The 24,972-nt window shown below is 39.0% G+C and overlaps 1 protein-coding gene across 2 annotated transcripts in view; it reads left to right on the top strand.

Annotated features, from left to right (window-relative positions):
- The window catches only part of LOC124118013 (dentin matrix acidic phosphoprotein 1-like), a 397,126-nt gene that overhangs the window by 73,904 nt on the left and 298,250 nt on the right, over positions 1 to 24,972 (top strand). For both annotated transcript variants that reach the window (XM_048396585.1, XM_046480046.2), the window contains exon 2: positions 20,359 to 20,425. In XM_048396585.1, coding sequence (XP_048252542.1) covers positions 20,359 to 20,425 — 67 coding nt within the window. The remainder of the gene's footprint in view (positions 1 to 20,358; positions 20,426 to 24,972) is intronic.

Below are 24,972 nucleotides of genomic sequence, written 5' to 3'. Positions count from 1 at the left end.
AACCAGCCAGTTTAATGTAGTCCCAATATCACTGAAAAATGCCGATGAAACGTGACATATAAATTTACTCACAGACAATATATTTTTCGTGAGAGTGAAGCACAATTTTATTAAAGTTTTATTAACAATTTCATAAACTATAATAATATTAATATTAAAATTCATCATCACTTGCCAAGTTTATGAACATGTCCCCATTTGGGAGATGTCACATATAAACAAGGATTCGAACTAAGTTTGATCGTCTTTGACACTGAGGTTTATCCCCACTTTGCCAGCAAACTGCAGAAGATTAACAGTGAGTGAGCATCGTTTCTATGTTTATACAAGAAGGATGTTATGCCAAAAACGTTCACAGTAGTTAGTGAGTAAACTCACGACCTGTCATGACCTGGTTGAGTGACTTCCTCCAATCAACGTGAAAGGATTACCCACAGAGAAAGAAAGGATTAAAGTCACCCACAAATCTTATCCTAACGTAGTACTCCAACTTCTAAATGCCTCTCAAAGAAGGATTAAAATCCTAAATATATCCTATCTACGTGGTGTAGGTACTCACAACCTCTAATAATAAACTGTTACGTTTGGTATCCCCAGCAATACTCACTATGGTCATTGGGCAAATGTAAAAATCACAAACCCTAACGAGATTCTGTCTACATGGTCACACCCGGTGATTGTGAAGATCTCAAATTCTATCAACAGTCAGACAGCATGGCTGTTCATATTCATTTACAACATCCTCTTATAATTAGTATAAAAGTGTCCCACACAAAACCTTCTTTTATTTATTCTTTCAAAATACAAAACAGAAAGTGGGGTGTGGGGAAATGTGACATATTCCTACGTGAAATAATGAGACATTAGTGTGGTGACGGCTATATCATAATTGTACTGTCTAAAGCATAAATTTGGCGAACGAAAAACGTTATATTTGCAATCAAATGGAATGACTCGTGTGGGCAAATGAATATGTTCGCAATCCACAAACAATCATTTTATTAATGGCGAACATTTACCAACCCGCGACAATCGTGTCAACACGGGGGTTCCCCTAGCAATAAACTCGCATCTAAATTCACTACTGTTCTACTGTCGGCTAGCCACAATGGCTAGACGGGACCCTAGTGGAATGGTTCATGCCATAAAAGTCTAACAACCGAACACTAATTAAGACGGGCCGACCTTGTATTTACGGTCTGGTGAACACAGCTCAATGGCCGCTCATTAACTCAAATTTCACATCTCACTGTTTTGTTTTATCTCATTATTCATTTGATAATTTTGTCAACTTCAACTGGAACCCGGTCCCGTGTTACACACCTGCTACCCGTTGAGCACCCGTGTCACATGCGTGTTACACGCGTTCTCAACGCGTGTTAGGGGAATGAACTTTAAGGCAGTAGTGTACGTCCATGGCAATAAATGGTTTGAAAGTTTGACGGAATCAATCAATAATTATTGACACGGTGATGTAATTAAAATTTGTCACTATTCACAACTCCTATTTTTATGTTTCTATTGTTGAGCTGTATTTTCGACCAGTTTTATATGTATAAAAAATCTTCTCTTGTATTTATAAACCAAACCTAAAAACATTATATAAGAACAATTGTGTTTTTAAACCGTAAGTTTTCTATTAAAACAACCATGCAAGTAAGATTTCAGCCGTAATATTACTTTAGTCACTCCACAGATTACACATCTTATATGCTGCAAACGCAGCGAATGTAATGCTACTACGTCACAGCTGCCTCGGTAATTAAGGGCTGGAATGTTTTTGTGAAGGCAGTTAGAGCAGACGAATTTCCCCCCTCGCTGTATAATGTGCGTGCGTGAGTGCGTATGTATATATGTGTGTATGCATGAGTGCATTATGTGATTGTGTTAGTGAATATGTGTATATGTAGATATTAAGAATGTGCATGATTACTTTTTATATCTAATTGTATTTTAATATTTGTAATACCTTAAGGTGTCATTTCGGCCCACTGAGGCCTGGTGTTTGTATTTTAAGTATGTGCTAAATGTTGTATTGCTTTGTAACACATGACACTGTAATAAACTATATTATTATTATAAATGACGGTCGCTAACCATATATGTGTATTTTTACTGTTTTTGGCTTGATTTGATTGTCCTTTGGTGAAAACAAATGTTCAATTGTGAAAGCAAACCCTTTTCCCTTGAACGTTAAAAGACGGCTGACTTTGTTTTTGTCTGAAATATCAACGTTTGGAGTCGTTTATAAATTCGGAAATCCATATTATGGTTAATACTTATAATATAATATAGACAATGGTAAAATTCATTATCACAGTTTAAGTGCTATTCACAAATGTATGTAAATCTACTTCGTGATAAATGAAGCATGGCAATAAATGTATGCATCTGATTCTTCATTTGTTCTGTATTCTTTGACGAGAATGAGTTTCGTTAATGATGATCACTCTCACAGATTTTTTGATAAGAGGATAGGACTTTAACTGGAGAATAGTTATGAAAAATATATATATATATATAAGTATAGGCGGTCTGTGCACATGTGGTGAAACTGATACCTCATTGATTTGCTAATCGGGACTTGGAAATCATAGTCTGTCATTAAATTGATTTTAAAATATATGGTTTTGAATGTAGTACGTCCTGACATCATAATATTATGTTATAAACAACTTATCTTATCTTATCTTATCTTAAGTAAAACAATTATTGATAACTTCCTGAATTCCAATTGTTCAATGAACAGAATTATTCACAGCTCTGGCGTGAGACAACAATAAATTAGATGTTACCAAAGATTGTCCATTTTATGATCTTAGGCACATGTCGGCGCACTTACATGTGAGCCGTCTAGACGACTGTCTGTTTTGTAATTAAATGGCAGCTGTCATCCAGCCGAATACTTAATCTTGAGACCTATTAGTTGTCTCATAATTAACCAAAACATAAGCCCAAGAAACCAAACTCTAGCTCGCAAACACCCCTTACTCACCCCAATATCCCAAAGAATAACTAACTATCTCAATGAACACCAAACTCAAAATCTTAAACAAAACTGCAAAAAATCAAATATCTTCACCCCTAAACTCAAAATACACAAAATAGACCCAACGCTAGCTAACCAAATAAATAAACAAACCGACCCAAACATAGGTAAAACCACCACACTTGCATACATACACGAAAATTGGCCAAATGGGTGTCACATGTACACTGACGGATCTTCAGACCCGATCTCCAACCACACAGGCTTCGGAGTCCATACCACACAACCAGTTATATCCACACAATCTTCCCGACTCCCTAACAACCAATCTATATTCACGGCCGAACTTATGGGCATGGCCTCAGCCCTGCAAAACCAACAATCTAAAAACAACAATAAAATCCTAATTCTCACCGACTCCCTTAGTGGACTACAAGCCCTCCAAAACAAAAATACAAAAAAACGACCTAAATTAATAAACCAAATACTTAAAAGCTCCAACGACCTAACAAAAGCAGGTAAACAAATAACCTTCTTGTGGATCCCCGCCCACGTAGGAATTTACGGCAACGAAAGCGCCGATAAAGCAGCTAAATTATCTCTTATCAGAAATAAGCCTAAACCTACCCATCTCAAAATCAGAAATTAAAAGTGTAAACAAACAAAAAATAACCAAAAAATGGCATAATCAATATCAAAACTCAAATAGCCAAATCAAAAAAGTGCTCAGAAAACCACTAGCCAAACCTAAAATGCTACACCCCTCTAAAAAAATGGACAGATTTATTACAAAACTCAAAACAGGACACACGAACCTAAATAACCACCTAAAAAAACTTAAAAGACACACCACAGGCAACTGCCCACACTACAAACCACCCTTAATCTAAATAAGGTTCCTACTCTAGATGAACTACTAAACCCTCAAAATAAACTAGAAAACTTCAAGGCCCTAGGCGTATTCCTAATCAAAACAGACCTAATTAAGCGCATCTAAAAACTAATTAATCTACCAATCCAAAATCCAATAAACATACAAACACCCACCTCAACCGGCTCCCTTAGTTCCCTCCTCCACCCACCTTGGCATTTATTCCAAATTTAAAAATCTCAAAAATTCAATACAAGCAACCCCTAAAACCCACTCTTGGGTTGTACACACCACTTTCACCCTTTTCGGAATACACTAAATGGTCCGGCCAGGCCCGTGTGCGAAATACGCTGCAGTCGGAAAGCGCACGTTAAATCTTCTATATCAGTCAGTAGTTGTCTCAGCACTAGACAATCAGCAATCTAAAAAACAACAAAAAATCCTCATCCTAACCGACTACCTCAGTGGACTACAAGCCCTCAAAAACACTAAAAAACCACCCCAAACTAATAAATCAATTACTCAATAGCTCAAACAACTTAACTAGGGCAGGGAAACAAATAGAGTTCCTTTGGACCCCCGCCCACGTAGGAATCTTTGGAAATGAAAAGGCAGATAAAGCAGCAAAATTATCCCTTTAACTCCCAGAAATAAGCTTAAACTTACCCAGCTCAAAATCAGAAATCAAAGGTCTCACTAAACAAAAAATCAACAAAAAATGGCAAAATATATACCAAAACTTAAATAGCCAAATCAGGAAAGTACTCAAAAAAAACCCTAAATAAACCAAAAATACTACACCCATCCAAAACAATCGACAGAATTATTACTAAACTACAAACAGGCGGCACCAAACTAAATAATCACCGTAAAATAGCTAATCTACACAAAACAGGAAACTGCCCACATTGCAAACAACAAGAAACACCAGAACACGTACTCATTCACTGCACACACTACCAAACACACCGAACAACACTACAGACCACCCTAAATCTTAAAACCGAACTTACACTAGAATCACTCCTAAATCCATAAAATAAATTAGAAAAATTCAAAGTCTTAGGTTTATACCTAATTAAAACAGGACTAATAAGTCGCATTTAAACCCCAAATTAAATAATAAAACCAAAACTACCTTATTTAACAACCACCCAACACACAGCTCCCTTAGTTCGTCCCCCACCCACTCTTGGCATTCTTTCCAAATCTCAAAATTTCAAAATTACTGTATAAGCAACCCCTAAAGCCCCTAATTCATAGTCTTTTTATTGTTCAAATTACTGATAAAACATATTTTAACTTGTTCCTTCTAACCATATTTCCAAACATTTCCAAACATTTCCAAACAATTCCAAACCATTCCAAGTCATTCCAAACATTTCCAGTGTTGGAAATATGTTTGGAAATGTTGCCATTCCAATTTTGGATTTTTTGGAAAGATCGATCTTTCCAAGCTTTGGAAAGTTTGGAATGAGCGATCTTTCCAAAGCATTCCAACGTTCATTCCAAATTGGAATGGACGCTATTTGGTCTTGTGAAGGACGAAACTAATAGATGAATCTGAAGCATCTGTTGACACAAAAATTCCTTTTCAAAATGTGGATAAGCAATTACAGGAGTTGTGCACAGGGCCTCCTTCTGTGCATTGAAAGCCTGGTCACACTCTGGAGTCCAGTGAATTTTGGCCTTAGATGAACTTACACCATCTGGATTTGCACTACTTAGTAGAAGTGAGTTAAGAGGCAGGGATAATTTGGCATAATCTTTGCGATAGAAATTGCATAGGCCGAGAAATGAACGAACATCTTTTTGTCATTTAAGACTGGAAAGCTTTTTACTGATTCTATCTTACAGTCTACTTGCACACCATTCTTGGAGAGAACATGACCTAAAAAAGAGTACCTTTTCAGTAGCAAAATTGCATATTGATGGTTTTAGAGTAAGACTGGCCTCTCGTAAAAGCTGGAACAATTGCTGTAGATTCATCAAAGGAATTGCTAAACAAGATAATATCATCAATGTAAACTAGGGCTGTATTCCAGAGTATTTTGCGAAGGACTTGTGTCATTAGTTGCTGAAAACACAATGGCGAGTTCGATAAACCCTGTGGTAACCGCTTGAACTGGTACAACCCTTGGTGCGTGATGAAAGCAGTCTTGTGCTTAGAATTTTCATGTAAAGGAATTTGAAAAAAAACATTTGCTAAATCTAAGGTAGTAAAGATGTTTGCCTTGGCATCCGCGATACTGTCTCTTACATCTTCAAGAACCGGTAGAGGCCATGACATCGGAACCTGTGACAGAATTTAGTTTGCGATAATCACAAACCAACCTGAAAGAGCCATCGCGTTTTTTAACAAGAATAATTGGTGCAGCATACTGAGAATCGGATTCTTCGATCAAATCATTGTCTAAGAACTCTTGAATTAACTGTGCGGTTGCCTTTCTATTAATAGGTGACTGAGGATATGGCCAACATTTGACTGGTGGTGCATCACCTGTGATGATAATGAAGATTCGTCGTACCTAGTTTTGTCATATCTTTGGCAAACACATAGTGGTGTTGACCCAGGAAATGCAACAATCTTTGTTTCTGGTCTGGTATGAGATCTGCTTGGGATAGCCAATACCAAGCTCCAGGGCAATGCTGACATAATCAGCTGTGTCATCTGTGGAGGCTGTATTTACTGTTGCATTTTCCGTAGGATCAATATCATAAACATAGTCAGAGTCAATGTAACTGTGCTTACCAACAACTATGTTTATGGCGATGACTTTTTCCACGTGTGAGGGATTAATAAGTCTGAAGATACCGTGGGTGTTTTTTGCTATGCATAGGGTTCTACCTTCTGCTACTTCATTCTTTTGGGTTAAAGACACTATCGGTTCGATAAGGATCAAGGTGCCATTTCTGACATGAGGAACGATGATTGGGACGTGTATCTCACTGTTGGGGGGTACAATAACTTTGTCAGTTGAACGTACTAAACCAGAGACATTTTGACTTGAACTGTTGATAAAACTCACATACATCCTATCTGAACTGCTGTTGAGCATTAGGCGCTACAAGAGAAGTCTGTCCCGGCATCATTTTCCTGAAGGAAGTCTGTACCTAGGATGACAGAGTGATGTAACCTAGAGAGTACATAGAATTTTTTTTAGAAATCCTTACGTTCAATGGAAAACGGTAACACAAGACACCCAAGAACTGAGTGGAACCCACCCCCTACCACTGTCACATTAGAGATGTTTGAACTCTCATATTTATGGTTAGGCTAGGCTAGGCTAGTTTACCAAACTTTTGTGAAACACGTAAGATTGCTGCACCTGTATTGACCAAACAATTTGTATGATATGTACTCATGTTAGCCTTGACAAAGTTTTTTTTCAAGGGTGCAATTAAGGAGACACTGGGAATTTCACTCTTTCTGGAGATACTATCCAAAGCAAACCTTACCTCCTGTTAAGCCATATTTAAGCTGGAGCAATATATACTGAACCAAATTAAAAACGTCACAATCCTAAAATTTGAACATTTTGACCAGTTATCATTGTGGGCCCTTATTGTGTATTGAAACAGTAATGGCCACGTATTGTATTCAGATAACACCCGTTTTTGTGCAGGTGAATCGATCAAAATCATGTGCACAGCACTATAGTGGCAAAAGTGTTTTTTCACATGCAACTGGTCACGTGGCCATAATACAGCATGTGTTTTCAGCCATACTTGTTAGCAGTCATTAACAAAAAAAGAATGTGCAACGTGAACGTGCCATCGACATGTTGCAGACGGGAACGTGCGTAGCTGAAGTCGCAAGGACGATGGGTTGTAGTCGACGGACTGTTTATGATTTACAGACACGTCTACAGCAAACGGGTACCACCGCTGATCGCCCTCGGCCAGGTCGACCACGTGTGATGTCACATGCAGAGAATCGTCAGATTGTCTTACGTCACCTCCATAACCGATTTTTGACGGCTACATCAACCAGAAATGAACTGTTTAGGGGTAGACTGAGTGCGTCTGAGAACTGCTCACCTTCAAGCACGATGGCCATACTGCGGGCCGATTCTGACTCAATTACACAGACGTCAACGTCAGTTGTGGGCACAGCGACACTTACGATGGACTCAGAGGAATTGGAATCAAGTCGTCTTCAGTGATGAATCCCAATTTAATCTTCGATTTGCTGATGGTAGGGCGAGGGTGTGGAGGTGCCGTCATGAACGTTACGCCCAGTGTTGTGTACCGTATATGACCGCGTATAAGCCGAATTTTAAGGACCAGAAAAAAGATTCTGTAGAAAGGGGTCGGCTTATCCACGGGATACACTTTCATGAGAGTATTTTTCAGATCGTGATCTGTCAGAAACATCGCCTGAATGACAGGCCGATAGATTACAACTTCCTGAAAGTTTGGAAGTTGCCACGACTAGAGCCATTATTGTTATAAATTATCAATAAAGTTATTATTATACACCAATGTTGTCATTATTAAAAAAATGTTTGCATGTTACTAGTTCCGATAATAAGTTTTTATTTGAATGTTCAAAGTTTATCGTTCTTCATAAACTCCACAATCTTTACATGTAACAATATATGTAATTCACAGCTATAATATATAATCCCCTGATGATATCGCCAAAAGCTTTTACATACGTTTTGCAAAGTTCATAAATTGATAGTGAACAAATGTCTACCTTTATTGAAAGAGGCAAATAAACAACTGTATCGACGAGTTAATCCGTTCGCCATTTGCAAAAACATGTGATCAGCTGTTTCCTGTGACGTCACAAACGGTGATCACTGTGATTGCTTCCTGTTGTTTAAAAAGCAACACGGTACACAAGGAAATGAGCACTGATAATAACAGGGCCGATTGGTATTGTCATGTTGTTTACACAAACATTTTCAAGTTGTGGGTGCTTAGCGATCGTGTTGGGAGTAGGGGCTTAATTCCTTTGTTTTCGAGAGATTAGTTTAATAAACTGGAGAAGCCTGTGAGTAAGTGATGGTCATTCAATGTGTTCATAGTATGATAGTTTATTTAATTCAATTGGATTAACATACACTAGTGGTGTAAAGGGGCTTATAAAAGTTGGTAAATTTTTACTGACTGACAATCTCATCACGAGTTTGAAACGAAAACGCCATGCTTACAATGCTGAATTCAAACTGCGAGTCTTCGCTCTAGCTGATATAATTTCTCACGGGTTCATAATTCTATATACACCGATTCACAAAATGGCGCTTCGTTGTTGATGGCAACATATAACGATCATTATGAGATTAAAAAACCCCAAGAGAAACAGCTTCCCACATTATGAAAGTGGATGACTGGTTTGTTAAATCTTTATTAGAAATAATAATGACTTTTTCAATATAATTACAATGTTTTTCATCTTATATTTTTTAATATCTGCGAGTACCGGCACATGTCTTGCAGTCCGACTTCGCAGTGTTTTTTGCCTTTCACTTCCTGGTTTGGCTTATCTGCGGGTCATATCATTTTCTCTCGTATTTCAATGGTCAAGTTAGCACCTCGGCTTATCTACGGGGTCGGCTTATCCGCGGTCATATACGGTACAGGAAGTTGACAGATTTCGAGGCGGAAGTGTCATGGTGTGGGGTGCTTTCTGTGGCAATGCACGTTCCAGGCATCTTGTCATCCGTGGCAACCTCAACACTGCTTCTTACCGCGACCAGGTACTGGCACCAGAAATTCTGCCTTTTATGGCAGCACATGGACCCGGTTTGATCTTCCAACACGACAATGCCAGACCCCACACAGCAATTTTGACAAGGAATTTCCTTCAGAATGTGGGAGTCAACATCATGGACTGGCCATCAAGGTCTCCCGACCTCAATCCAATCAAACACGTCTGGGATGCTCTTGGCAGAAGTCTGCCCACTCTCCAGAACCAACAACAGAATTTGCAAGATCTTGGCACCATTTTGCAGCAACAATGATGTTGTCTTCCCAATCATGTGTTCACAAGCATCACAAGGTCCATGCGGAGGCGTTGTGTGGCAGTTGTCAACGCACATGGTGGCCATACACGCTACTGAACTTGTGTGCCATCAGATTTTTATTGTTGGGACTTATGATTTAAACTGTTGATGTTATTACCGAATACTGTAGGTGCTTGGAACAAATTATGGTTACCACCGTAAATTAAAATCCTTCTTTGGACATTATTGATTAAAAGTTACCTTCTCTGAAACACTTGTCCATTGTATATCATATATGGGATGACTTTTAAAAATGTGAAGTTTTTAATTTGACTCAGTATACAATGAAATAACCAAAAGTATAGAACAAAGTTATCAACAATGTAAGCTATACTTACAATCTTTGATGAACTTGAATCTTTTGGAGGAAACTGTCTCTTTCCACTTTTCAGTCTTGGTGTTGATACTGGTTCACCATAACATCAGTAAACTGATGTGTTCATGTAGCAAATCTATGATACACTCTGTCTCTTGGTTGAAATCGTAAGGATTCTCCGCCAACTATCATGTTCTGACTAAAGGGGGTAGCTTAGCCAAGTAGAACAAGAGACAACTAGTACGATATACACAGATTTATTTACATGAACATCATATATATAAGTAGCTAACAGATATATAAAACAATGGCGAGCATACATAGACTTCAAGTGTGTAGACACTTACTTACTTACTTTAATTTGGAATTTAACGTGCCGTTGCGCACGGGCCCGCCAGGCCATTTAGTGTTTGGTCGAAAAGGGTATGTCTGAAAAGGTGAGGCAATCTAGGTGGGGCTTTTAGGGTTGCTTACTTAATTTGGAGAACAAATTTGGAATTTTGAAATATGCCATGAGAGGGGGGGTGGAGTTTGTGTGTTTTTAAGGTCTAGAATTTTAGGGTTTATTGGCAGCTTGTTTGTTGTACTTTTATTTTTAAATGCGGCCAAGTAGGCCTGTTTTGATTAGATATATGCGTAGTGCTTTAAAGGTTTGTAAGTCATTTAGGGGGTTAAGTACTGTTGCTAGTGTCATTTGATTGTTGCAATTTAGTGTGGATTGGAGTGTTGTTCTGTGTTGCTGGTAATGTGTGCAATATAGTATTACGTGTTCAGGAGTTTCTTTTAAGTTGCAGTGGGGGCATTTACCGGGTTGGTGTTTTTTAATTTGGTGCAGGTGGGAGTTTAACTTAGTGTGGCCTGTTTGTAGTTTAGTTATTACTCTGTCAATTATTTTGGTTTTATGATGGATTTTTGTTTTTTTGAGTGGCTTTTGTAGCAGGTGTTTTAGTTTGCAATCAGATTTCAAATAGTTATTTTGTCACTTTTTCTCCTTTGTGATACTTTTAATTTCCTTTTTTGATGTTGGTAGGTTGATGCTTACTTATTCTAATTTTAGTGCTGATTTGGCTGCTTTGTCTGCGTGTTCGTTGCCAAACACTCCAACATGGGCAGGGATCCAAACTATTTCTCTGTCTTTACCTAGTTTACGTAGATTGTTAGCGCTTTTAATTATCTGTTGTATTAGTTTTTGGCACTTTTTTGTGTATGAATGTATGCTAGTGTGGTGGATTTAGCGGTATTTGGATCAGTTTCTTTATTTAGTCTGGTGGAGAGAGATTTGTCGATTTTGGGGTTTAGAGTTTGGGTGAAAGTGTTGTTTGGGGCTGTGTTTAAGTGTAAATTATTTAGGTTGTGTGTATTTAGGTAATTTATTATGCGTTGCGAGATTGGTGTTAATTGAGGTTTTTTACCAGCTAGGGCTTGGAGTCTGGGGCAGATCAGATAGCGGATCTAACTGCAATTCTTGTTTTAACCTAGCCCAGGCTGGGGCATGGTCTTGACATTCTAGTAACACGTGAGCAATGGTTTCAGCCTGATTGCAAGATGAACAAACCTTGTCATAGTGCTTTTGTGACCGAGTCTGAGGCGTGAGATAGCAATTTCAATTTTCCTTTAATTTGAGTATGAGTTTGGCTTTTGTTGGACCTTGGGTTGAATTTTGTATAGCCATCTGCCGATTTTACTTGCGTCCCATTGGGCACTTGTAGACACTTCTTCCAGACTTACTTACTTACTTACTTACTTACTTACTTTGGAGATTTAATGTGCGCTTTCCGACTGATGCGTATTTCGCACACGGGCCCGGCCAGGCCATTTAATGTGTTTCCGAAAGGGGCGAAAGTTGTCTGTGCAACCCAAGAAGGGGGTTTAGGGGTTGCTCATATAGAATAACTAACTTATATGTGGTATACCATGGGTTTGGGTAAGTTGACCAATTACAACAAGGTTTAAGGTTGTGTTGACTAGAGATTAACATTTATGTGAATGTTATTATAAGGTTTGGAACTTTTTGGAACCTTAAGATGTGTATCCTTTGACGCTAACTAGCTGGCAGGTGACATCTATTGTTTTAGATGATTAGCTCTAGGTAACTAGGGTGCTGTCTAGACTTATTGAATACAGAGGTAATTAAGTGGTGGAGACAATGTTATTTTAGGGTTATGTTTATATAGTTGGATTATGGGGATTAAGGTTTGTTAACATTGATACATTGATACGCCCAAATTTAGTCATAGCTTAAATGGCTTTTAGATTAACATTATTTCAATAGAGATCATTATTGAGTGAGTGAGTGAGTGAGTTGGGTTTTACGCCGCATTTAACTGTATTCCAGTTATATCACGGCGTGTCAGCTTAATGTGGGAGGAAAGCCTGAAGTGATGCAGGTCTCAGACGTTTACCACTTCGGTGAAACCCACGAGCACGGGTATGGTGCTGACAAACCTAGAAACATAATCTGGGTGAACCGGGATTCGAACCCACAATCACAGGTTTCTGGCATGCCCAAGGGACGCAACTCTGCACAGCTAATCGCGTGTTATATTTTGATATTTTAAGTATTAAAGTATATTTTATGAATAACTACCATTAAAGGTTTTCTAACTTTTTTTTACTTTTAGTTTATAGCATCATTACAAAACTTATGTTCATATTTAATGCCCATGATAGAACATTTTCTGCCTTTGATTTAATGGTGGCAATCGCAATAATGTCAGTCAGCGGTGTGAGAAGTGAGTTGACAGTGTGGCGATAGTGCATGTTATTTTATGTTTTTAACAGTTCGAGTCATCAGGGGAATTTTATGCTTAATTAGGATGCTTGGGACTCCCAAATGAGTTCGAGATACGTGGGTATTTGACACATTCAGTTTGATTGATCCGAGTATTAATGATGATAAATAGAGGAGAAATTTGCAGGGACCATAAGGTTAGTTAGAGACAACCAGGAATTTGATGCATCCAAGTTCAACACAAAATAGTCAACTGTCAACATTCACTTTTTTAAACCCATGGTAATATCATTGTCAGTTTCTGAGTCATGGTTACCTCTACAGGCATGAAAATTGATATTTAGATATTACACCATGATAACTCATAAAAGCACTTGATGTGAATCTAATTATCATAGGATAACTTAGGATAAATGTTATATCATGATAACATTATTATGGTATGTTTATGGTTCCGTTCGGAAGAACAAAACCTTCCAAATGGCGTGCTGGTTTTCTTGGGGGAATTAGTCAGCAAAGAGCCAGAGTCACAGGAGACTAATCACAATTTTATTTACAAGAACAATTAACAATGAACAATTTACAATATCTTACAATATAGCTGAGGGTGCCACAGAGAGTCGGTACAACCCTCTGGGCTGTGGGAGAGAGATCTGCTTGGTTAGAGCATCAAACCCCTTCTGCTTAACATTTGGCTTCTGTATGTATTTAACAAAACTCAGAACAATAAAAAGGAATATGATTGGTTGATACACGATGGGGTGTGCCCTATGCTAAATGAATGGCTAGACAGAGGTGAATACTTAATCCTGTTAATCCTGTTGGCACTAATCTTGTTGACATATTTACTGGGTGCTTGGAAAGAGATTATGGTATCACTATAGACGAGCTTGTATGGGGGCTAATCCTTAATGAAGTAATTGCTGAGTGTTATTCTAATATAGGTGATGACAGATTTACTTAAATAAAATAGTTCAAGGCAATCTATAAGACTATGTAGACATATCTTTTGTCTGGGAGATGGGATCTTGATACCTTAGGCTGGCATTTATCTAAAAGCTTCAAATCTATTAAACTATGTAGACATAACTCTTGTCTTATTGAATAGTATGTCTAGGAGATGCGCTCCCATTACCTTAGGCTAGCATCTATCTAAAAAGCTATAACTGAAACTACTGATATTTTATATGTGCATTTTACCTGATGATAAGTATTACTTGCTAAACTATAATTATATGAAATGATGTATAAATATTACACCATGATAACTCATAAAAGAACTTGATGTGGATCTAATTATTATAGGATAACTTAGTATAAATGTTATAACATGATAACTTCCCCTCCGTCTGAAAAAGTTTGGACCCCAAACGTGTAAAATAAAATAATTATGGCTTAGATGGACAATGTATTAAGTTAAACTGGTAGTATATTAAATAACAAATATTATAGAGTCTCTTTGTTATGAGGAATGTAAAAGTTCTTTCTGCTGTCATCAGGGAATCTGGATGTGGAGCTGGCTTGTCTTGGCACTCTGTACTGGTGGTTTTGGGGTGATGTAGGAGGCCTTGGGATAGTTCCACATCCTGGTTTGAGGTTTAAGGATATTGGCTGTGTCCATTATCTGTTATAGAGGTTTTGCATGGAAAACAAAGAAAAAGAGAGTTAGCATGTTCAAATGATATGTCATATGTAAAAATTATCCACACTTCCTCAGTTCGTATGTAATAAGTAAAAAATAAAACAAATATGATAGTTATGATGTAAAAGATCAGTACATAATTATTACTAAATGGTGTCATGACCAGGAAGAATGTATTGGCGGCAAATTACACAAAGTATATCATGGATTAAAAATATCCTTCTATTTTTGGATACAATCATGAGAGTGAGTGAGTGAGTGAGTGAGTGAGTAAGTTTGGTTTTACGCCGCTTTTAGCAATATTCCGGCAATATCACGGCGAGGGACACTAGAAATGGGCTTCACACATTGTACCCATGTCGGGAATCGAATGTCTTTGGCGTGACGTGCCAACACTTAAACCACTAGGCTACCCGACCACCCCACAATCATTAGAGACATGATATATACGTATATGTGTATGTGTATATAACAAGTTCATTGATTTGTTTCGCTTTGATTTTCGTTCGGTTCAATGCGATAGGGTTTGGTTTCGTTTATTTTGATTCGCATTACGGTTTGCTTCGCTTCTGTACAGTTTCAGTTCCATTCGTAGTATGGTTTGCTTCGCTTCAGTACGGTTTCAGTTCGATTCGCAGTATGATTTGCTTTGCTTCGGTGCGGTTTCAGTTTGCTTTGCTTCGGTACGGTTTCGGTTTGCTTCGCTTCGGTACGGTTTTGGTTCCATTGGCAGTATGGTTTGCTTTGCTTCAGTACGGTGTCAGTTCGATTCGCAGTATGGTTTGCTTTGCTTCAGTGCGGTTTCAGTTTGCTTCGCTTCGGTACGGTTTTGGTTTGGTTTGAGTCATTTTGATTAGATTCGGGATACGGTTCGGTTTAGTTCAGTTCATTTCGCTTCAGTACGGTTTGATTCGCTTTGGTTTGACTCATTTTGATTCGTAATGGTTCGTTTTGGTTTGAGTCATTTTTGATTCATTATAGTTCGTTTTGGTTTGACTCATTTCGATTCGTTATGGTTCGCTTTGGTTGGCTCGTTTCACTTCGCTTTTGAGATTGGTAGATCAGGTCAATGCTCAAAAATTTGTTGTGATACAAATAACTCAGATGATCAGGCTGATGCCATTTGTTCCCAACTGGCGAAACTGGTGACCCATAGTGAAAAGACTGGACACATGTAAACATAATGATATACAGCTAAGAGCTGTTTAGTGATTTGCACTGTTTATTTAGGAGATTTTGTATTTTGCACAAGAATATTTTCATTCGGCATCTACAGGTGTATATGGGGAGTTGATCCTGGTATGGTTGATGGGGACGACAGTCTGGGGTTGTAACACGGTAGTAAAAGGTGTTGATGTTTCCAAAGTCTTTATCTAGAAAAATAACCCTTTTGGATTTATAAATTGGTAGTTCATCTGGATCATATGGAGGATTATCTTCTCCACAGGACCACTTACAGAGATCCTTCCAGCTATCATCAAGATAGCGCTGTATGAGGTGGGGAGGAACACTTTCAAAATAGCGTGTGTGGTAATCATGATCATCTTTGTTGTTGGTATATGAGATCTTGACATAACAGTCAATTTATTAAATGACCCTCTACTTTTCGTAGGTGTTTGGAATAAACGGATATGGTTTGACATCTAATTCTTTGCATGGTTTGGTGTTGTCTTGCTCGACTTTCCCTGACATTCTATTCCCTGACAGAACATTGACTGATTTATTGTCTTGTGCTGATTCCTTATGGTCGAAAAACGTATGATTCTTCAGTGGACGTTTTCGTCGTTTTCCTGACATACTTCTTTTGAGGTGAAATTCTCTCCTCTTTCTGGATCCTTCCATTTCACTCTGTAGTAGATTTTGCCATTTGCTCTCTTAGAACTTACAATTGAGTGGATGTCCTCTGGATTGAAAATAGGAGGGATATCCTTGTTTTGATTACCTGATGTTGGACTCTGACTTGGAGGTTTTACCTGGCTGTCGTCAAGTTGTTTTCTGGATTTTGGCTGGTGATCCTTACCATTCACTCCTCTTTTCCCTTTGTTTACCTTTTCATTTACCTATAATTAAATTTTCGTTGTGTTCATGGAAATTCCTGCATTCTGATTAGCTGATTTGGTCACGTGTTATTGCATTAATTTCCCAATGAATGTAAAAAATTAAGCCACGCCCACCGCGGCGCACTACTTTTATTGCTGTGGAATGTTGGGGAATCACAATATTACAGTCGAGGGAATTCCCTTTCTGCTCACGTGTATCGTCATGCACAGGACATTTAGCGACTTTCATGCATATTCATTGTCCAAACTACCCTTGGAAACCAAAGGCCGAGAATGAATGAAACAGCAAACGTGCAGGCTCGCTCGCCTGTTTTTTTCCCGCTCGCCTCGGTTCAACTTTCATGTCTTCGGGTTTCATTTCTAACTAGCATTTCTCCAACTGTGTTTTACCGTAATCAGGGAAGTAATGTTTGAATCACGCAGTAAATAACCATGTTATTTGAAACAGCCGCCTTCTCTCTGACATATTTCTTCCGGTTCGTTACAGTCTGACTGTTGCAGTTCTTTTCGCCTCTTGCCTTAATTGACAGGTCCAATGAACATTGTTTTAATCCCACTCTCCGTTGATTGGCTACTGACTGTGTAGGCGTGTCAAGTTATGTGCATAAATTAAACGATCACCAGATTCATGTCACGCCACTGTATGTATTCCTACACCTGGAATGTTTATCAATGTCGTCATTTTTGTCTGTTTTGATATATGCAACTGTTTTGGGTTAAACTATTGTAGATAAAACATGTTTTATGTTGTCGAATTTAATTATAAGCATTGACTGTATATTCTTTTCAGTTCATTGAGGTATGAATCGAAAAACCGATGTGCAAACTTTTGTAAGAATCGGATTGCACATCGGATTTTCGATTCATATCTCAATGAACCGAAAAAAATACACAGTCAATCCTTGATTGTTGGAGCATGATTTCCCTTTGTAATTGTCGTGCTGGAACTTCTTTTTTTCTGTTGTATTTGGAGCAGGGTTTTTCTTCTTTGTTGGGGTCTTTTGCTTCGAATTCTTGTTGCTGGAAGTGCCTGCCTTAGTTTTGGAATTGACCTTGTTACCTTTCTGTTGTGGAGGTGATTGATCAGTGGCTTGGTAAGTTGAACTTGTTGATAGGGAATTGTTGCTGTCAAGTTGAGTATCATTGACTGGTTCCTCATTGTCATCCATGACTCCTGAATCTATGTTACTTGTGTCATTGAGGTATGGTTCTGGAGGATACTGTGGATGATCAGCAGGATCAAAATATGGCTTCAGACAGTTGGCATGGACCAGTGGTTTGTGTATTTTGTCGTCAGAACTTCGGCGTAGTTTGTAGGTATAATTTGTACCTGTATGGATGATATAATAGCTACCATACCACTTTTTGGTTAATTTGTTGGAAAGGCCTTTTTCAACTTTTTGACAGTAAAGCCAAACTCTTTTACCTGGGGTGAATTCTGGTTCTTTAGCCTTTCGATTATATTGTTCTGAATACACCTCCTTAGCCCACGCAGTGTTTTCAGCTGCAATTGTTCTAGTAATTTCCAGCTCCTCAAGTAAATTTGAAAGATAACTTTTGTTATTGTGGCCTAAATTTTCTTTTGGAATTAATGCTACATCTTGTGGAGCTCTCATTTCTCGGCCAAAAAGCATAATGTATGGGGATTTTTGCGTTAATGAATTTGGGGCCATCCAATAGGCCATCAATGCATGATGCCAGGAATAAAACGGGGCCAATCATTTTGAGACTTGTTACAATAGGCTTCTTAGTGATTGATTGATGTAAGAATTGAGCCTTTCTACACAGCTGTTTGTTTGAGGATGGTATGGGCTGGTATGGGTAAATTTAATTGCCAAAAGTTCACAAATTGCTTTGATAAGTTTGGACATGAAGTTCTGACCTCTGTCTGAAATTAAGGTCCTTGGAGCGCCATACCGACAAAATATTTCTCTGACAAGAACATCTGCTTCTTCTTTAGCTTCTTGGATCCGAAGTGGAAAGGCTTCACACCATCTAGATGATGCATCTGTGATGACCAAAATATACTTGTACTTGTCTGGTGTTGTTGGCAGGGGACCGAGAATGTCAACGTGCCATCGGGTGAAGACCTCTTCTCTCCTGTGACTCCGGCTTTTTGCTGACTAATTCCCCCAAGAAAACCAGCACGCCATTTGGAAGGTTTTGTTCATCCGAACGGAAACATAAACATACCATAATATAAGCATTTGGCATCACCACCACTAAAGTAGGCAAAGACTCTCCCACCAGCTGGAGGTATTGCCTCTGTGTTATGGGATGCCAATGGAGGACTATCTTCTAAACGATTAGACAATATGCAAAGCATATTATGCGGGATGAAATTAAGACTAGGAGATGTGGGAAACTGAGAAAAGGTGTGCTCTTCCATCGGGACAGTGCTCCCTTGCACACATCATTGGAACAATTCATGAGTGTGGTTTTCACCTCCTTCAGCAGCCAACTTCTTCTCCTGATCTGGCTTACATCTGTTCCCCAAAATGAAGAAACCTCTAGCCTGGAACCCATGTTGACTTGACGATGTTATAGCAGTTAAGGAGAACGTTTTGGACAGCTAAAACAATGACTTCAACGAAACTAGGATAAAGTCACTCCAACATTTTTGTCAAATCTGTATCAATGAGGAAGGGGATTATCTTAAAAATAATTTTTGTTAATGTCTTTAGGTGAAGTCTTTCTATGTGAGGCTCAGAACTTATCAATCACCCCTTGTCCATGTTTCTGGAGGAAAGTTTGAGGGCATTCAGAAAAAAGGAGGAATGGAGCTTCTTGTTTTCCATGCAATGCAAACACCTTTGTACTTGGAATTTTAGAATACTGTTGTGATCAAACTGAAATGTTGTGTAGATGAGGCTAGTAAGAGTTACTTTTTAGCACAACCATCTGCGGCCATAGTTGACAACATTGCTGACATAAGATATCTTACATCATAGAATCTGCTTCAACAAATTTATTTGTGTTACCATATAATAAAAATAGAATATTACGCTAAGGTTGTTCTTTCTTCTCACATTACACAAACACATGATGGCTAAAGATTTCACTACATATAAAATTCAGCTCACATCGATTATACATCGTGTGCACAGTGCCTTGGTGCTGTTGTTGTCCAAATCTGGACCGCCTCCGTGGTCTAGTGGTAGAGCATCCGCCCGGAGAGCGGAAGGTCCGGTGTTCCATCCCCGGCCGCGTCATACCAAAAGACGTTAAAAGATGGTACTTGTTACCCTGTCTGGCGCTCGGCATTAAGGGGTTAAAGCAAGGACTGGTCGGCTCGGAGTCAGTATACTGTGTCTGAGTGGGGTATTCATGTTAAACTGCGGCATGGTATCTCAGTGGGCTAGCACTATAAATCGGCATCAGTCCGGTCTAGTACAAGCAGCCACACACACACACACGTGCATGTATGTCGCTATATAAGTGCAATAATCTTGGACGCGACGTTAAACCCAATTTCACCTCACCTCACCTTGTCCAAATCTTTTACACCTAATGTGCCACAACACTAACTAGGCTGAGATGAAGTCAGACTGAAGTGCATGTATCTAAATCATTTGATGTGAGAACAATGGTGCCACCTATGATTTACTATACAATAGATAGTGCTGTGTGTGGTTAGATCATAAAGGTGAAAGGAATTTAGGGTATTAAATGGAGACTATGTTTCCTGTCTCTATGCTTTGTTATGCATGCTTATAGTATTATTTTATTTTGTAGGCTCTTCTTGGAATCCCTTGAAGCTGAACTTGTGTTCATGGCCAGGAAATTGTTAAGTACCTTGAAGGTATTATAATTTATTGATAATTTTTGTTAAATTGATTGTTATGCAGTATACATTTTCTCAAGCTGTGCACTGGGTTTCTTATTCTTAGTATTTGCTTAGTATTTGTTTTTTTGCCACTGAAGCAAGAAAAAAATGATTATGGATGCTATTCACTGTGAGTGAGATAAAACAAGAAAATATTGGACATGACCTTAAGGCATGTTCATGATTAAACAAATCTTCTAGCATTTTAGCTCACTCGGAATGAAGGCCATACACAAGTAAGTATATGGCATTGAGTGTTGTCTGATTGTCTGTCTGTTGTCTATACATTTATTGCCCCCCGCCGCGCGAAAGCGCGAAGCGGGGGATATAGTATTCACGACTGTCCGTACGTCCGTCCGTCCGTACGTCCCACCTGTTTGTTGCCGCGATATCTCAAGAACTAAACACTGGATTGTCTTCATATTTGGAACTATGGTGTATATACAAATTCCGCAGACACCAGTTGGTTTTGGTGACCTTGACCCCATTTTCAAGGTCACAGCAGGCAAATCTGCTTTTGGAGTTGGAAAACGGTGTTGCCGCGATATCTCAAGAACTAAACACTGGATTGTCTTCATATTTGGAACTATGGTGTATATACAGACTCCGCAGACACCAGTCGGTTTTGGTGACCTTGATCCCATTTTCAAGGTCACAGCAGGCAAATCTGCTTTTGGAGTTGGAAAACAGTGTTGCAGCGATATCTCAAGAACTAAACACTGGATTGTCTTCATATTTGGAATTATGGTGTATATACAGACACCGCAGACACCAGTCGGTTTTGGTGACCTTGATCCCATTTTCAAGGTCACAGCAGGCAAATCTGCTTTTGGAGTTGGAAAACAGTGTTGCAGCGATATCTCAAGAACTAAACACTGGATTGTTTTCATATTTGGAACTATGGTGTATATACAGACTCCGCAGACACCAGTCGGTTTTGGTGACCTTGACCCCATTTTCAAGGTCACAGCAGGCAAATCTGTTTTTGGAGTTGGAAAACGGTGTTGCAGCAATATCTCTAGAACTAATCGCTGGATTGTCTTCATATTTGGTACTATGGTGTATATACAGGCGGGGGACATTTCGTCACTTTGTGACAAATACTTGTTGTCTCTTCATCCGCCGGTTCACTTTCATCTCTTCTTCAAACCGGCTAAAGTGATGAGACTGAAACTTCAGGAGGATGTTTAACACAAGAGTGAGTGAGTGAGTGAGTTGGGTTTAACGCCGCTTTTAACAGTATTCCAGTCATATCGCGGCGTGTCAGCTTAATGTGGGAGGAAAGCCCGAAGTGATACAGGTCTCAGATGTTTACCACTTCGTTGAAACCCACGAGCACGGGTATGGTGCTGACAAACCTAGAAACATAATTGGGGCGAACCAGGATTCGAACCCACAATCATAGGTTTCTGGCGTGCCCAAGGGACGCAACTCTGCACAGCGAATCGCGGCGCCTTAGACGACTGGGCCACCCGTGCCCCCGTTTAGCACAAGAAGAAAAAACATTTCATTTTTTCCTCACTGACTGAAAGTTAGCTATAGTGTGGCCTGTTGTTTGCCCATTGTGCATTGCCTGTTGTCCAATGTAAAACATCTTCCTCTTTGAAATCACTGCACCACTGAATCAGAATCTTCACCTGCTTTTTCCAACTAATGAGATCCAAATTTGTTTAAGAGGTCCAAATCTCATTTTTATTGATGCCATTATTCAAGATTTTTTGCTAGCTAGTTGTGGGATTCAAAACACATTCAATATTGGCAATGTTTTTAATTTTAACCACCTTCTGACTATGCTCTTATATTCTCTCAAAATGCATATTTTGTTCCTCTGAAATTGCCAGAGGGAGATCAACTTTAGAGTGTATGTCTCTCCTTATGGTAACATCATATTTTGTCCAAGTTATTAGATTTTAATGTTAGTGTTTCGTCCTCTGCATTTATGAAGAAAATATATGAATATCAATATTGACAACAACTTTGGTTAAGTGTCTGTCTTTGTTGTAATTCACATTATAAGCTGTTGACTACATATCCAGGTGAGCTGAAGTGCTGTGGCACTATTGGCTCTTGTTTAAATAGTACAAATATATCATGAACAATCTTTAAGAATGTTTTCAGACACGTGAAGGTCACAATGTATAGCAACACCATGGGCTTTTGATGCAAGTAATATATTTTACTAGTATGCTTATTGATGCTTATTTAAGAAAAAGAAAAAATAATATGTTTAAGCATAAACCTTCTTAATCTAAAAGGTAAAGATATTTTTATTTGATATTCTGCCAGGAAATGTGTTACATAGACCCATGTAAATGGGGATACATTAAGGTTTTGCCTGTATTGGATATCAGCCCACTTTTATTTAAGGTAGTTCTGCTTCTTTGTGTAGTGAATAATACCCTCAGTTTGTGTGAGAGTTTACAAGAGTTGACAGTCATGTTTTCAACTGGAAATAATCAAGTTTATAAGTGCCTTAAGTTTAATATCATGGTCATTAAACCAGAAGTGTATACTATGTTTTGTTAATATTGCCAGAGCCATGGGACTTTATAAAGTTGTCTTGCATTAGACATATGCTTTCGAAAGCAGGAACTCATATGATTAAACATATAAGGTCGTCAAAGGTCAAATAATAAACCATGTTTCAAATGTCAGGAATACTTTGACTTTAATAATAAGATTTAGATCAAGCATAGTAATGAGAGAAATTGCAATGAAACATTAGTACTATTTGGCCTTTTCTTTAGTCTTTCGGACATTTGAAACAGTTTTTACTGACCTTTAGTGATCTTAAACTGGGATGATGTCAGATAAAAAATTCTAGTTAATTTATTCTATCTCAGTCTATGCATTCCTCCTTCTTCTTTCGATCTCTTGCGTGGAAACGTCCTTGATAAAAGTTTCTAGCTTCTAAGCTTAATTTGCAAAGCCACCCATGCATCACCATGATGACCACCCCAGTATCTAGGTCGTGCACCCGGATCTCGTGCAGCACATTGTCCTCGATCTGGACTCTGGACTGTCTCATCGTTCTCTTTCTTTTCGCCTCCCTGTGGAGATGTACTGTTGTTTTTAGAGAATATTTAGGCCTTTATTTTTCTCAAAATAACAAGAGTTTGGGGGCTTTAATTGCATATAAATATTGGTAAGGACAAAGCAAAACGTCCAGCCTGCATGAAGTGCCACCACATATTTTCGCCGGTGGATCCTCATAAATTGTGCTGTGATTGCTGTGGAGTCTGTCAACCGGGCTTACAGTGTTCTGAATGCTCATCGCTAAGAACCAACTTCCTGGTCAACCAGACAGGCTATTCACCATCCCAGCTTTGGCTTCGATTCTACATCACGAGGATCGCGAGGACATATCGCTATTTCCAGTTAGAGCTCTACGCATAAACTTGCAAGCCACATCCCCATCTCTCAGATGGTTACCTCAGAGGTCTCCCGTACAGCGGATTTGGTTATGATCTACAATACTTGGTGCCTGTAACTTTGCGGGATTGCCTCCACCCCAGTCATAAAATCCTCACGAGAGGAGAGCTGTTGCATCTATCATGGCTCTACATAGCCACTGTTCCCTCGGTGCTATCATGGAAGGATGTTTCTGGAAGTCTGACGAGGTCCTCGCCTCCCTACACTTACAAGATATCTCCGTAATCGATGTCCAAGGGCTTCCCCATTTCGGTCTGCTAGTCCTGGCTCAACATTTAAGGACAGCCTTTTAACACAGGTAAATTGCGAGTACACTCACTGCAGTCACGCAATAGTATCGTGTACAGCATGAATAAATAATTGAGAGCCACTCCCTTTTGTTTATTTTTATTATTCGGGTTCCCAGAATGAGGCTTCAATGAAGTGGCACAAAAAACATATAAATATGGGTAAGGACAAAGCCAAACGTCCAGCCTGCGTGAAGTGCCGCCATCTATACTGAACCGCAAAAGAAACGTCACCCCAAGTAACATTGCATAAAAACTTGTTATTTAAATGTCTGGGTAATTTTTGTCAAAGTTTCTAAAATTTAATATTGCCTTGTTCGGAAAAATGAAATTTGATGATAAAAAAACCTAAGCTGATGACAATAAAACCCATCACCCACACGCATCACGGCAAAGGCCATGGTAACCCGATGTACGTGAGTTCCGTGCAAATTGAAATTCACATGCATTACCCCATTTCTTGCCCTATAAAAATCCACCCAGATCGGACAACATTCATTCGTTATTGAATTGCTACCACATGCCAAGACTGACAAAAAATCAGCGACACCAAGCCCTTGGATGATTGCAAGCTGGACAACCCGCCGGCAAGTAGCCAATACATTTCAATTCCACGTAAGGACCATATACAGGCTCCAGCAACCATACCAGACCACCAACACCACAGATGACCGACCACGTAGTGGAAGACCAAGGGTCACCACCCGACGTCAGGATCGTCAGATTGTGCGACAGCATCTTCAAGATCGCTTTGTTACTGCTGCAGAAACTGTTCGACAGACCAAGGGGACACACCAGCGACAC

Source organism: Haliotis rufescens, unplaced genomic scaffold (assembly GCF_023055435.1).
Source record: "Haliotis rufescens isolate VD_foot unplaced genomic scaffold, xgHalRufe1.0.p SCAF_1, whole genome shotgun sequence".
Lineage (NCBI taxonomy): Eukaryota > Metazoa > Mollusca > Gastropoda > Lepetellida > Haliotidae > Haliotis > Haliotis rufescens.
This window is presented reverse-complemented; position numbering and strand designations above follow the sequence as displayed.